Source organism: Sorex araneus, chromosome 3 (genome assembly GCF_027595985.1).
Source record: "Sorex araneus isolate mSorAra2 chromosome 3, mSorAra2.pri, whole genome shotgun sequence".
Taxonomy (NCBI): Eukaryota; Metazoa; Chordata; class Mammalia; order Eulipotyphla; family Soricidae; genus Sorex; species Sorex araneus.
Genome location: NC_073304.1, coordinates 867739 through 882665, shown reverse-complemented (window position 1 = coordinate 882665; position 14927 = coordinate 867739). Strand labels below are relative to the sequence as shown.

At 50.7% G+C, this 14927-nt stretch overlaps 1 protein-coding gene across 9 annotated transcripts in view; it reads left to right on the top strand.

The window, feature by feature from the left end:
- MARK3 (microtubule affinity regulating kinase 3) overlaps positions 1–8742 on the top strand; it is a 100852-nt gene extending 92110 nt beyond the window's left edge. For 4 of the 9 annotated variants that reach the window (XM_055130116.1, XM_055130119.1, XM_055130114.1 and 1 more), the window contains 3 exons: positions 2635–2661; positions 4657–4701; positions 7960–8742. In XM_055130116.1, the coding sequence (XP_054986091.1) occupies positions 2635–2661; positions 4657–4701; positions 7960–8305 (418 nt within the window). In that variant the 3' untranslated portion in view covers positions 8306–8742. The remainder of the gene's footprint in view (positions 1–2634; positions 2662–4656; positions 4702–7959) is intronic. The other 5 variants (XM_055130122.1, XM_055130121.1, XM_055130117.1 and 2 more) reach the window with 2 other exon arrangements.
- The last annotated feature ends 6185 nt before the right edge of the window (positions 8743–14927 follow it).

The following is a 14927-nucleotide window of genomic DNA, read 5'->3' as shown; positions in this document are numbered from 1 at the left end:
GTAGTTCATCCCTTGGCCTTCCGCACAGTGGGGGTTTTGCCCTCTGAGCCCACACACGGAGGAATGGAGTTGCACCTCTTGGAACTGGCCAGACACTGGTCTCGGACTCTTTCAATAAAACTTTTCACACCATTAAAATTCTTGAATTTGTCACCTTTGTGCTCTTTTTGGGTCATCTTCGTAATATAAAAATACAGCAATTGGGGCTGGAGCAATAGCACAGCGGGTAGGGCATTTGCCTTGAGTTTCGAACCCGGGTTCGAAACCCGGCCGACCCGGGTTCGATTCCCAGCGTCCTATATGGTCCCCTGAGCATTGCCAGGAGTAATTCCTGAGTGCAGAGCCAGGAGTAACCCTGTGCATCGCCAGGTGTGACCCAAAAAGCCAAAAAAAAAAAAAAAATACAGCAACTATTTACTGAACGCTTGCTCCGGCTTAAAGGGTCTCAAAGTTGTCTCCTCTCCCCTTGGCGCACGGCCTGGGTTCTGAAGTTGCTAATTCACTGTCATTCTGGCGTTTGGATGAAAGCAGGTTTCTAAACATCATCTTATTTTAAAATTTCCACTTCTAAATTATTATAGGTTTAACAAACCTTGCAAAAACTGTGGTCTGTAAGTTTTGCTTTTTATTAATCTTCAGAGAGAGCCAGTTTCCCCTGAGAACAGTTGTGGGAATGCAGTTCAGGGGTGGGAGAGGAACACGTGCTCTGCGTGCCGCCCTGGCTCTGATCTGCAGCGCTGCACGGCGCGCCGTGGGCCTCTGGCACTGCTGGGCTCCCGCACCTAAGCAGATTAGATTCATTGCCCCTTGGCTGTCAGGCCTATCACCCCCAGCAGTAGTTGCCAGAGTTCCTGCTGTCCTGCTTGAGAGGTGTTTGCACCCGGGAGGCTGCAGAGCAGATGTCCCGTGATTGTGGACTGGGAGGGCCAGCTCTGCTCAGCATAACATTTTGTCGGAGAGCTGTGCCTTCTGCCACCAGAGAGAGACCTTTGCTGTCAGATCAACCTTTCCCGTCCTGCGGCCTCATTTTGCCTTCTCTGCACATTTCCGAAGTTTCCCAGAGGCTGGAGGCCGACAGGTACAGATTCTCGCTCTCGTTGAGATTCACCCACACTGCTCCAGGTGTAGGGGCCTCATTCTTCTAGCATCTCGGTACCTGGGACTGAGGTCAGAGAAATGTCCTTAGGGGCTGAAAGTCCAGAGCATTGGGCATGTGCCTTGCCCAGCACATGGCTGGCCCCACTTCTATCCTGGTACCATGTATGGTTCCCCTAGCACCTCCTCAGTGATCCCTGAACATGGAGGCAGGAGTAAATCTGGCACTGCCAGTTGTGGCCCAGAGACCCAAACCTTCCACTTCGTGCCTAAACTAGAAAGCATTCCCATGGCCTTTGACCCAAAACTTAATTTGTTCAGGTAGAATATTTAGAAATGAATGTGCTTATTTTAATGACGTCTTAACAAGTTTCAACTAAAGTTGTCTTTTAAATAATATTTAGTGTTTATTTATAAAATTTTCCGGGCCAGAGAGATACTACAGTATGACATTTGTCTTGCCTGCGACTGACCTGGCTTCAATTTCTAATACCCCATATGGTCCCTGAGTATAGAGCCAGAGGTAAACCCTTAGCTTTGCTGAGTGTGACCCAGCCGCCACCTCCTCCAAACCCCCCAAAAAATTCTTGAAGCAGTGAAAAGTCATCTCAGATTAGGGAAAAAAACCCAAGAAGCTTAGTAATTCAATCACTCAACAACTACATACGAGTACCCTTCCCAGTCACAGAATCCAGAGTTAGGGTGTAAAAGCACATGCTGTGTGCTTGCTGGAACTTCAGTTCAATTCCTGCCACCACTAGTGACAGTTAAAATAACAATCACAAAATCTGCACTTAGGAAATAGCTGGCCCTAAGCACAGAGCCAGGAATCAGCAGTGAGCCACCAGCAGCCACAGGGCCTCCCTCTTCTCTCAACAAAGAAATAGTTTGACAATCAAGCATATACTTGCCCCGGAATGCAGTTCCTACTCATACAAATTCAATTCATGGTTCAGAATTTCTTTTTCAGATTCTGCTAAATACAATCTAAGTAGCTCAAATTTTTTTAACAAGCAGTCACTTGCTTTAAAGGCAGCTTCTAGCTGCTTGCATGAAACATAAAAATCAAAGACCCCACTGTTACTTGTCATTAATTTTCGATTAATTTTGAGAAGTCTACTTCATTTTAACCCATGGTAACTTCTGGAATAATTGATGATTTTTTTAATGGTTAAATATTCTAATAATAAATCTTGTATTGTTTATGTACAAGCAGGAGAGATTTTTGTCCATAAGTATTCTAAAGAATGAAAAATGCTATTTTATGAGTGCATTGCAAACAACTTGTCATTTCTTTAACATAAGATGTTGAATTTTATTAACAAATTTAATTACATTTAATGTCAATATTTACTGATGATTGTTTTGTACAAATATACTTAATTTTACTTTTTCATGTATGTCACTGTTATTGATTAGACAGAATAGGAGCCCTGTTTGGTTATTCTGCTTTCTATAATTAACTAGATTTTCTATTTAATTTATACATCTATGCAAGTCACTTTTGTTAATTTTTTTCTTTGACTTAATTTCTTTTAGAAACATGTCATTCAGGTTTATCAAAAGGTAGGATTTATATATACACGTTTTTGATTTTTTTTGTTTTTTTGTTTTTTGTTTTTTTCTCAAATCCTCACTCCCAAATGGCTCCTGCAATTAACATCAGGTTTGGCTTTCTAGCCTTTTTTTTTTTTTTTTCCCTCTAAAAACTAAACTTTCTGCTGAGAACTAAATACTTATGTCTTTGAAAGGAAATTGGAAAGAAATAGATTAACGCCATTAGGCATTTTTGAAGAGAGGGTGGCGCCCACATAACAGGCCTACGCATGCTCTGTGCATTTTCTTTCTTTGGTAGAATTATTTAGCATCCAAATAATTCTGTCTTCATACTAATAACACTTAGCATGCTCCTGTTTGAAGAATGAGATGTTCAATAACATGTACAATTAATGATTAGCCTCAAGCATGCAAAAGGTAAGTGTCAATTGTGTTGTCTTCCCTGACCCCCACCTCCCCAAGTTTGGACTAGGAATGCTAGACTTTAAATTTGAAAGGAATTTAGTCAGTGTTCTGATGTAGAAAAATATAGAGTATCAACCTACAGCCTTATTTGGTTGCCCTGTTTTTTGTCTTGAGTATTTTATTAATGCTTTTGGTGGTTTTGGGCTTGGGGGCTTTTTTGTTTGATTTATTTTTGTTGTTGCTTTTTGGGCCACACCTAGCGGTACTCAGAACTTACATCTGGCTCTTCGTGCAGGGGTCACTCCTGGCAGGGCTCCGGGCCATGAGGATGCCGGAGATGGAACCCCAGTCTGCCAGGGTGCAAGGCAAACATTCTGCCCGTCCTGCCTGCTGTACTATTTCTCCCTCCATAATTGTTTCTTCAGAGATCTGGGTCTAGACAGCTGCATAACAGGGATATCTGGAGAGTAAATAGTATTCTGCTTGCTTCAGACTCACTGTTTGGGCCAGAGAGAGCTCAGTGGACTAAAGCACATGCTTTGTAAGCTCGGTGCCCGGGTTCCATCCCTAGCATCACATGGGCCCTGGAGCACTAAACCAAGGGTATCCCTTGAGCAGCACTGAGCCTGTCCCCCCCCATAGAAACAAAACTGATTTTCTACCAATGACTGAAGAAAGCATTATTTTTTCTGTTTTAATTAAAGCTTTATAATATATTAATTTTTACCAGATGATTACTTTGGAAGAGGGGCACATCTGGAGGAGCTCGGGTGTTCCTTGTGGCTCCGTGTTCAGGGATCACTCTGGTGGGCTTGGAGGACCGTACATGGTGCCAGAGATAGAGCAGGTCGGCGAGGCGTGAACCCTACCTGCTGTATCATTTTGCCGGTCCGTGCGCATAGGGAGCAGCACGTTGGCAGTGTGGACACTGCCAGTATCACCACTCACCGCTGAGTCACTGAGTGAGCTCCTCTGGAAAGCGAGGAAGAATGCTTTCTCCTGAAAAAATTCCACTCTTGCCTTTCATTTTGTGTTTCTTGGGCGAGTTTTGGTTTTTTCAGTGCCTAGCATCGAACCCAGGACCTCACTATATGCAGAGCAGCAGTTTTTTATTGTTGTTGTTGTTGTTGTTTTTTTAATTACTCCTGGAGGTGCTTGGGGGGCCACATGGGATGCTGGGAATGGAACCCGGGTCGCCGCGTACAAGGCAAACGCCCTCCCCGCTGTGCTATTGCTCCAGCCCCAACAGAGCAGCAGTTTTGCCACCAAGCTGCATCTCTGGCCCGTGATTATTTTCTAATCTTCCCAGTTGCCAAATTTCTCCTTACACAGAAAATTTTGCAATTGTAGCATTCAACGGTCCTTTTAACTGAAGCACATATACTTCAGCGAGTGCCTGGAAACCTGAAATAATGCCCAGCACAGGCGGTCTGTGTGCGGGGGCTGCAGACCAGTGTACGGAGCGGCAGTGGTGCTCGGCGGGTGCTAGAGCACTGGGGTGTCCATTCCTCATGTTGTGTTGACCTTGTGCCGTGGACTCTGTATAAAATTTCTTTTCTCTTTCCCACTTCTCTCTGCTTCTCCATTCTATTCCTTGAGGCTTCCAACTGAATATGAGAGGAACGGGAGATATGAGGGCTCAAGGTGAGGGAATCCATTTCTATTTGAAACTTTTCTAGGTGTTGACCTCATTCTGTGGCAGATGCATTACAGAGAGAGGGGGGGGGAGAGAGGGGGAGGAGAGAGAGAGAGAGGAGAGAGAGAGAGAGAGAGGGAGGGAGGGAGGGAGAGAGAGAGAGAGAGAGAGAGAGAGAGAGAGAGAGAGAGAGAGAGAGAGAGAGAGAGAGAGAGAGAGATGCGTGTAGTAGAGCTGTGGTATTTCAGGAGATTCACTTAGAGGGATGTAAGGGAGGGTGCTGTGTATTCAGGATCAAATACACGCTTTACCAGAGAGTGAAAGGCCAGGAGTCCACATCTCAGGTTGAGATGCAGACCAGGCAGGCTTCAGGGTGGAGAATGAAATTCTTCTAACTGTTCATTTCTTGGGGGAGCATTGAGGGAAAACAAATTTTTTTGGTAAATGTTCTTTTCTTATGTAGTCCTACTATATACGGTTGCCAGGTGAGGTCCCAGGAGGTGGTTTGTGGGTTGGGCGGGGGGTGTTGGGTTACATCCCACGATGCTCAGGAATTACTCCTGGGGGGTTCTCTGGGGACCATATGGGATACTAGGAATTGAACCCAGGTCAGCTGAAAATGCCCTCCCCCTGTACTGTCCCTCCCACCTCTGGCCCCCTTCTGGTGATCATGGCCTACAGTTGCACTGCACTCCAGTGGCCACAGGAGGGCACAGGAATGCCGTGGCAAATGATGCCACTAAAAACCTCCTTGGCTCCACTTTGACCTGGGCTTTGCCTTGGTTTTCCTGCCAGGGACAGCCCTGAAGTGAGTGGGTGGAAGTTTCTAGCATGTGGAAGTCTCCTAGCTCTGTTAAACAGTTTCAGCAAATAAGAGCAGAATATTGATTAGAATTCTAATATTTGGGGGCTGGAGCTATAGTACTGCGGGGAGGGCATTTCCTTGCACGCAGCCAACCTGGGTTTGATTCCCAGCGTAACCCTTGAGCATTGCCCGGTGTGACCCAAAAAAAGCCAAAAAAAAGAAATAATTCTAATATTTAAAATGAATGTGGTTTACAGGGCTGGAGAGATAATACAGCAGGTAGGGCGTTTGCCTTGCACGTGGCGGATCACCCAGGTTTGATCCCTGGCATCTCATATGCATCCCCGATCACTGCTAGGAGTGATTCCTGGGTGCAGAGCCAGGAGTAACCCCTGAGCATCACTGAATGTGACCCAAAAAGCAAAAATTTTAAATAGTAAAATGAATGTGTTTTCGGGCTGAAGAAGTTGCCGGCCAGCCTTAGGCCTCTCCGTAGCTTGACTCTCCTGCTCGCTCGCTCGCTTTCATAGCAGACAGCACCACGCAGTTTGGAGCCTTCAGCTCTCCCGACTTCTCTGACGCATGGTGCTCATCCTAGGACTTCCTGAATACAGTGGCCTCATTACCTAGTACCTACTAAGGCCCTGTGAGGCCTGTGTGCCGTTTCTCAAATACACAGACATGCATGTGCCCACATGGTCAAGGGAAGGTGTTGTATGGGACCAGGCCTTCTTTCGACCCCACGCTTGACGTCCTGAGCCGTTGCCCCCCCACCATGGCAGTGAAGTAGCCTAGGACCTGCCCTGAGGGTGAGGAGCAGGAGCTCAGTGAATGCCGCCGACTGTTCAAGGGCGACATTGCCCAGTTCTAGTCCCTGCACTTGGTTAGGCCCAAAAGATGTTCTGCTTCCCTTACCTCCTGCTTCTATTGCTGACTAGCGTCCCTCTGTCCGTACATGGAAACTCTTGCCCTGCCATCCACGTAGTGTTGAAATCCCTGTGTCTCGTCTCTCTCCCCAAACACCAGCCTGAAGAAGCTGTCTCCTCAGTTTGCTGCCCGCCTTTCCCTCTCACCCTCTCCCTGTGCCCAGCTTAGTTTGTGAGCTGGTGCTAATACTCATACTTTTTTAGATATTAGTATAGTTTACTCAGAAAGCATGCAACCAAGTGTGATGAATGTGGGTCCAGTTGGAAAAAAAATTTTTAGTCCTTTGGCAGTAAGAGAATTAGAGGAAGAATCAAATCTGTATGCCACCCTTAGCAAATTGCCATAGGATTTTGTGTATTTAATAAGACATGAATGTTAGGTACTCGTCGTCATCTTAATTCAGACATGCATAGAGAAAATAATGAAAAGAATCATTAGCAAGAGCGGGAGCAGTACTCCAGCGGGCAGGGCGCTTGCTTTGCGCCCCACTGACCTAGTTAGATCCCTGTTCAACATATGTTCCCCCCAGCCCTCTGGGAGGTCCCCTTAGTACAGAGGCAGGAGGGAGTCCTGAGCACTGCTCGGCATGCGCCTCCCCAAAACAGGAAGTTCCCTGACAGACAGTAAGGTCATAGATGCTGTTCTGGAGTTCCCAAGAGAACTGTGCCTGCCCAGTAGACTCCATGGTTTGGTGGCTTTGGGACCCCAGTCTCCGCACAGATGAGACCACTGTCACACTGGTTTTTTCTGTCCTCAGTAGCAAATATATTTTAGCATTACATGTCTATTTTAGTAATAAGATTTTTATCATCGACAGTTTTTTTTTTTTTTTCCGTTGTGAAATTGGAGGTGGAGATGAACCAGAGAGAAGGAAAGCAGTGTAGGTGGACAGACGCAGGCACCCGCCTCCAGCCCGTGTGCCCAGTCTGGTTTCTGTGGGGAAAGTGACTGTAAACCAGGCCAGCTGCTGAGTCCATGGCTGTCCTGAGTAGTAATTACTGTGAAGGCCCCAAAGAGTGAATGAAAATACTTGCGGTAGGGAAAACACACTGGAGCAGGCAGAGTAGGAGGCTGTCCTCAAGTCAGCCTGGAGGTGAAAGGTCAAGCTCTTGAAAACAATCAACTTGAGGGCTAGAGAGATAGTCCAGTGGTTAAGGCGCTTGACTTGCACACAGCTGACCTGAAGTCCGTTTCTGGCTCCACATATGGTTCCCTGAGTTCTGCCAGGAGTGATCCCTAAGACCTGCTGGTGTGACCTAAAATACAGAAAAGGAAATGGTTAACTGTTGGTCTAGTTTCCCTGTTTCACAAGCTGCTCTTACTGAGTGCAGATGGATGACTGGAGAGGCTTTTTTTGGTTAAGTAAGTAGATGGGTTTGCGTTTATGATTTAGGAGTTGGGGCTGGGGTGCAGGGTACCTATGCAGGGAAAATGTGAAGGCGCATTGCCGTATGAGAGGTGTGATGAGCTTGCTGAAGTTGAAAGTATTATTTTTCATGTGTAACTAAAATAAACCTGCCACTGTACATTGCAGTCGCAACGTATCTGCTGAGCAGAAGGATGAGAACAAAGAAGCAAAACCTCGTTCCCTGCGCTTTACTTGGAGTATGAAGACCACTAGTTCCATGGATCCCAGTGACATGATGCGGGAAATCCGCAAAGTGCTGGACGCCAACAACTGTGACTACGAGCAGAGAGAGCGCTTCTTACTCTTCTGTGTCCATGGCGATGGGCACGCGGAGAACCTTGTGCAGTGGGAGATGGAGGTGTGCAAGCTGCCAAGACTGTCTCTGAACGGGGTCCGGTTTAAGCGGATATCAGGGACGTCCATAGCTTTCAAAAATATTGCTTCCAAAATTGCAAATGAGCTCAAACTGTAACCCAGTAATTATGGTGTAAATTAAGTAGCAACTTAAAGTGTTTTCCTGAACACTGATGGAAATGTATAGAGTAATATTTAGGCAATAGCGTCTGCATCTTCTAAATCATGATATTAAAATACAAGGACGAGAGCAATCCTGGGAGCGGAAGCTGGCGTTTTTTTAGCGAATGCACTACATTAAAGATTGTGACTGTGTGCCCTCTGTCTGATCCCCTGCCCCGGCGCCCAGCCGTGGGCCTCATCTCCACCCCGTTCGCGTGGTGAGTGGCGTGTGTGCGCAAGCAGTTCCTGACACTGGCAGCACAGTGCTCCGAGGGCCTCTGTGGGAGGCATTTGGTGCTAAAATATGAAAATTGCCAAGGAGGAAAATACTGAATTACTACTAAGAATTAACCATAAGACTAGTTGATAATTAATACAGGTTTACAGTTCGTGCCTGTGGTTGTTTGTTGTTTTGTGGGGTTTTTTTTGTTTTTGTTTTTGTTTTTTGTTTTTTTTTTTGTTTTTGTTTTTAGTGCAAAAGGTTTAAATTTATAGTTGTGAACTTTGCTTGTGTGTGTTTTCTAAGTAGATTCACAAGTTAATTAAAAATTCACTTTTCTCAGTAAAATCTTGCATTGTCTCCTAATACTGTATTTAAGACTCAAGATTAAGGCAGTGACTAAAATTTAAGGTGTTTTGCTTCCTGAGCTGAACAGGAGCCAGTGGGAAGCCATGAAGAGCTGGGGCCAGTCTGCCCTTCTGGGGTCCTAGAGTTTTCTGATCACTAGCCTCGTCTCCTACTAAAGTCAGGAGAATGAGTGGACAGAGTTCGGAGCCTCTCCCCCACCCCGTTGGGAGAGATGCCAGGCCTTGCCACTTGGGGGTTTGGCTTCGATGAGGTACGTCATTGTCATCAACTGTTTGTGGTAATTTGGTCCGTGAATCAGACCTGTATGTTGGGGCGCGGGGGAGTCAAGGGAATCGGCCATCAGCTTGATCCTCTGCTCTGACAGGGAATTGTGTTGCCGCGTGTGCTTCAAGGGTTCTCGACTGATTGCAGGGCACGTTGCCAGTGTGCGGGCTCAGCAGTTAGCAGCCCTACTGCGTGCAGGACTGCATCGCTCCACACCATGACCAAAATCACACTGTGTGGAAATGACCAGGGGGCCGCACCTGTGCTCTCAGAGTGCTGGGCCTTGTGCAGATGGGTAGCGTGCCTGCGGCACCTTCGGCAGGGGCAGTGTAGGGTGCTGGCCTGTGACTGGTGGGCACCAGAGGGTTTTGACTGGGCTGAGCGAGAGACAGGAACAGTGTGACGGAAACAGTGTACGGCTTTGAGCCTGATCAGAGGGGTGGGAGCAGGTGTGGGTGCACTGGAGGTGGAAACTGGGAGAGGCCCTGGTATTGTCTGCAGAGTAATGAGGGGAACAGAAGAGCCAGATGGAGGCCAGGAAAGAGCACAGTGACGGGGTGGCATGAAGAGGGACTTTGTGCGGGCATCATTCCATTTAGTGCTCTAGGAGGCTGGGCAACCGTATGCAGTGCCGGGGATTGAACCGAGGTTCGCTTGTGTGCAAGGCCAGTCCCCTACCTCTGTACTATCACTGACCGCAAGAAGGACTCTAACCTTAGGAATCATTTCTAACTTGCTGGAACATTCAGTCCTGTATTTTAAAAATACTGGGGGCGGGGTTGCGGGGGTAGGTTCTGGGTCACACCTAGTGGTGCTGAGGAGTCACTCCTGGCTGTGTGCTCAGGAATTACTCCTGACAGTGCTCAAGGGACCATATGGGATGCTGGGGATGGAATCTGGGTTGGCTGCATGCAAGGCGAACTCCCTCTCCACTGTGCTATCGCTCCAGCCCCTTTGGCTTTTTGGGTCACACCCGGCGATGCTCAGGGGTTACTCCTGGGTCTGCACTCAGGAATCACTCCTGCCGGTGGTTAGGGGGACCATATAGGATGCCAAGGATCGAACCTGAATCAGCCGCATGCAAGGCAAATGGCCTACCCGCTATGTTATCAATCCAGCCCCAAGAATATAAAATTAAGGTGTATGCCAACCCCAGTTCAATCCTCAGCTCCATGTGGTTCACGAAACCCCACTGGAGTAGCCCAAGGTAATCCCTTACACTGTAGGACTGGGCAGCAGGGACTCCCCCAACTCTCCTGAGCTCGTTGGACAACTTCTTCCCCCCCCCCACCCCCCAACATACACACATAAAGGAAAAATGGGAATCGGGTGGTGCTGGGGTTAAGTTGCTCACCTCGCATCAGAGTCAGCCTCCGCACAGAGTTGGATGGCACTCTAAACAAAAGCACAATCGTGCCTCATAGGCCAAATCAGCTTTGGGATTGTTTTCCAATTAGTTTTTGAGAATAATAAAGGGGAGGTGGAGACATGCTACAGGGTAGGTAATAGCACCGTATATTGTCCCCCGAGCACTGCCAGGAGTGTTCGCTGAGCACTGTAGGGTATGGCCTCAAAAATGAAATCAGTGGGCCGGAGCGATAGCACAGCAGGTAGGGCGTTTGCCTTGCACACGGACGTCTCAGCCTCCTATATGGTCCCCTGAGCGTGGCCAGGAGTAACTCCTGAGCACAGAGCCAGGAGTAACCCCTGAGTAACCCCAGCATCGCTTGGTGTGACCCAAAAACCAAAAATAAGATCAGGGCCGGAGAGTGAGGCACTTTCCTTGCAAGTGGCCAGCCCAGATTTGACCCCCGGCATCCCAGATAATATCTGAGCCCTGCCCGGAGTGATCCCTAAGCACAGCCAGGAGTAAACCCTGAGCACTGCTGAGTGTAAGCCCTGAGCATCAAAGAAATAAATAAATAAAAAGCTGGGGGTTGGGGAGATGGCACACTGGGCTAGAGCACGTGCTTTGTGGGAATCCCAGGTTCAGCCCCTCGTGCAGCCTAGTCTAGCCTGCACCCACACTGCTGGGTAACCCGAAAGCTAGGGGGGTAAAATATATATATATATATAGGGGCCAGAGAGTTTTAAACTGCTCTGTGCATGCTTTGCAGGTGAGAAGCCCCAGGTTCTATTTCTGGCACCAAATGGCCCTCCGAGCACTGGCCCCAGAGTACCCCTTAGCCTGCTCCCTGTGACCCAGAAATAAAGCCCATCGGTCTCTTAGTGTTGACACCCTTGAGGCCATTCTTCATCCACTTGTCCCACAGGCACTGTGCAGGAGGCTGAGCCCTGGCGAGGAGTCGGCTGCACAGAGGCCCTGCCTGCTTGGGCAGGGACTGACTTGTTTTCCAGATTGACCTTCTCGGGGGTAAATCACAGACTGCTCATCCTTTAACCACACACCCCGTGGATAGCCACACTGCAGACACTAGCAATCCGCAGTCTTTGCAATTGCTGATTTGTCATAACGTCTGCATCTTATTTAGGGGGTAGGTGGTAATTGGGCTCATCTGGCTCTGCACAGGGTCACTCCTGGCAGTGCTCAGAGCTCCCTGGGCCCTTGCAATCCCACAGAGGTGATGTCTGGCTATTTATCACCCATCTGTGTGTTCCTGGTCCTGAGAGTAGGGTTACTTTTGAGGTTTGCTGCCGTTGTTGTCCTTGCCAGCCTTTATAGCATTCCGGTGCCAGGCCTGCCCTCATGCAAGCCCAGGCTGTGCGTTCACACACGGCACACACCGCACCCAGCTGTGCATTGTGCCTGCTGACCTGGGCTCGAGCCCAGGTTGGCTGCCTGCGAGCCAAGTGTCCTACTATTTCTCCTCTGGATGTGACTTCAGACGGCCCTGGTTCTCCCGGCTACCCTGCCCTTACTGTCCACCGCACCCTTCTGTGCTTGAGTGCCCGCAGGGACACAAGGCAGGCGGCCCCGGGGGGCGCTGGGCGGCCTCAGTATCTGTCCAGCCCAGAAGCGGCCGCAAGCAGAATCCTGGTTCCTGGGTGGAGCTGATGCTGCCTTTCCTTTGCCGCACGGCTGGACAGCTGTAACCAATGTTCTGTCCCTGTGGGCCACGCCTCACTCGAATAGTCAAAACACTGGGTTCAGTGCCGGCATGTGTCCCACACCACAGTCCCAAGGTCACTAGAGTATTTGGGCTTTGCATGCACGAGGCCTGGGTTCGATCCCTGGCACCGCACAGGCCCAAGCATTGCACTGAGCAGCTGCTGTGCTGGGCGGAGGGTGTGAGCGGATGTCTGCTGGGATCCTGGAGTCTCCTCTTGGACACAATGCAAGCAAGAGTCCTGGGGCAGCAGGATCGCTTGGGAAGCAGGGCCTCGGGTTCATGGCTGGATATTGAGGCCACCGCTGCTCAGCATCTGTGTCTCCTAGGTGAAGGCGGGAATCATCTCAAGGCTGGCCCCTGTTTTCCCTTGTGCCCAGGATTGGCTCAGAATCTGGTTTCAGCAGAGGGGAAATTCCTTCTGTCCAAATGGAGGGAAAGTAGGGTCCAGGATATAGGGTGTCCCTGAGCTGTGGGTCTGCCCTTTCCCACCTACCATCCTTCCCCCCTTTCCCACCTTAGGAGGTGGGGGGGTGTTTACTTTTTGGGTCACACCCAGTGATGCTCAGGGGTTACTCCTGGGGTTGCCTGGTGCGAGGCAAACACCCTACCCATAGTGCTGTTACTCCGGCCCAAGTTTTTTATTGTGGAGGTGTTTTTGGTTTTGAACCACACCTGGTGGTTCTCAGGGCTTATTTCTGGCTCTGCACTCAGGGGACCATAGAGGGTGCCACATATCAAATCCAGGTTCGTGGGTAAGGCAGGCACCCTACCCCTACCCGCTGTACCATTGCTCCAGCCCCCTTGGTGGGGCGGCCGAGTGTTAATTCTTCTGCCTGGGTTGGGTTCTGCCGCTTTCACTGGTCCAGGCTCATGTGTTTGAGAAGCGGGTGGGGTTGGTGACACAGCAAGGGCTCCCTCAACCATGAGGAACTGCTGTGTCTGCCCCTTTTGGGTAGTAAGGTGCCCCTCTGGCCAGGGCTCGGGGAAGGCACATGGGGCCTGCCCAGGAGGGTGAGGCTGCAAGGGACGGCCGCCACAGGTGTGACATGGGGGCGGCAGCCGAGGCGGGAGTGGCGCAGTGGCCCAGGCAGGCAGGTCAGCCCGGTCCGGTCTGCTCTCGGAGGGAGGAATCGGGACATGCAAAGCAGTCGCGCCCCTCCCGCCTCGAGTCTGTACTGGGGTGGTGGCCGGCCCGGCTTCCGGACAGGCAGACAGCACGCCTCTGTTCTGCTGAGGGGACTTCGGTCCTGCGGTCCCCAGGGAGGGGCCTGGCACCCTCTGGGTGGCGGGGCTGCTGCCAGATCTGAGCCCGCCCCGCTGCACTGTGGCAGCCAGGTTCTGGGGGTGGCCGCAGGAACACGGCCTGGCGCTGGACAGCGTTGGGTGCCCCGCATATTCTGGGGCAGCATCCGCATGGACCTGCCTCTTCGGGCAGCAGGGGGTGGTGTAAACACCGCACGTGTGTGGCCCCAGGGCTGCTGCAGCCTCGCTCGGACACAGTGCCATGTGGTGGGCACCCAAGAACCCCCACTGGCGTCTGAAAAAGCCCCTGAGGTTCCCAGGCCAGATGGCGTCGTCAGGCCGCCCCTTGCCCGTGGCCCCAGGAGGTCTGGGGGCCTGGCCCTCTCCCTGGCTTCCCTTTGGCAGTAGTGCCCTCGCACTACTTAAGGGTTTGCCTCGGACTAGTTTGCCCCGTTAAAGGAGTTGCCCACTGGGGTCTCCTTGGTGCCACAGCCTGCTTGCAGAGCTGCCACTTCAGCAGCTGGCGGTGACCCAGCTGGTGACTGTTGACAGGCCCCCACGGCCCCCAGCGAGTAACGTACTGCACACCCGGCTGCCCGGTGCCAGGCTGATCTCTGCCACCTGAGTGCCGTGCCCAGTTCTCGCCCTCTCTGTCAGGAATGGGCAGGCCTCACCCTTAACCTCACACCCAGGGCCACCCAGTGCCTCTGGCCACCGCTGCCACCCCCACAGGCCGGTCCTGGGCCTCTGCCAGGCTTGAGCTCCAGGTGGGGGTGAATTTAAGTCAAGCCTTAAACTTCGATAAGCCCAGTGGAGCGGGGATGGGGAGACAAGTCGATGTGGGTCGTCGTGTCTTGGAGAGGGGGACGCTCTCCCGACCCCAGTGACCCTTGGTGGAGCCCTGGTTGCCATGGAAGTGGGACTTGGTCCCCGAGGCACGCTGTCCCCCAGCCTGGAGGACCTGCTTGCAGTCAGCTATCTGCCGTGCTGGGGGGAGGGGGCGCTCCTGAGCCTTGCCCTGACCCCATGTGGGCCTTGAGCACTGCTGGACTGACCCTGTGACAGGAAGGAAGCAGGCTGAGAACCCTGGAATTCCCAGAGCAGCCCGGCATGCTCTGCAAGGCCTTGGTGTTAGCCCCCAGTGACTTGAAATAGAAACGCAGAAGGAACCTTCCAGACAGCTGCCGCCCTTTAACTGCTGCTAAGAGCCCACACACGGGTGGCCTAGGACGTTTGACTTCAAAGTCAATGCAGTGAATCTGCAGAACCGAGATTAGAACTGGAGGGTCTCCCTGGGAACCCTCAGCCAGTCCCTAGTGCTCTCGGCCTCAGTTTCCCCGATTTAGGTTGCTTTGGGAGTGGCGGGTGGGTGGCAAACAGCACGTGGGGGCAGTGCAGCTCCTACGAACTGT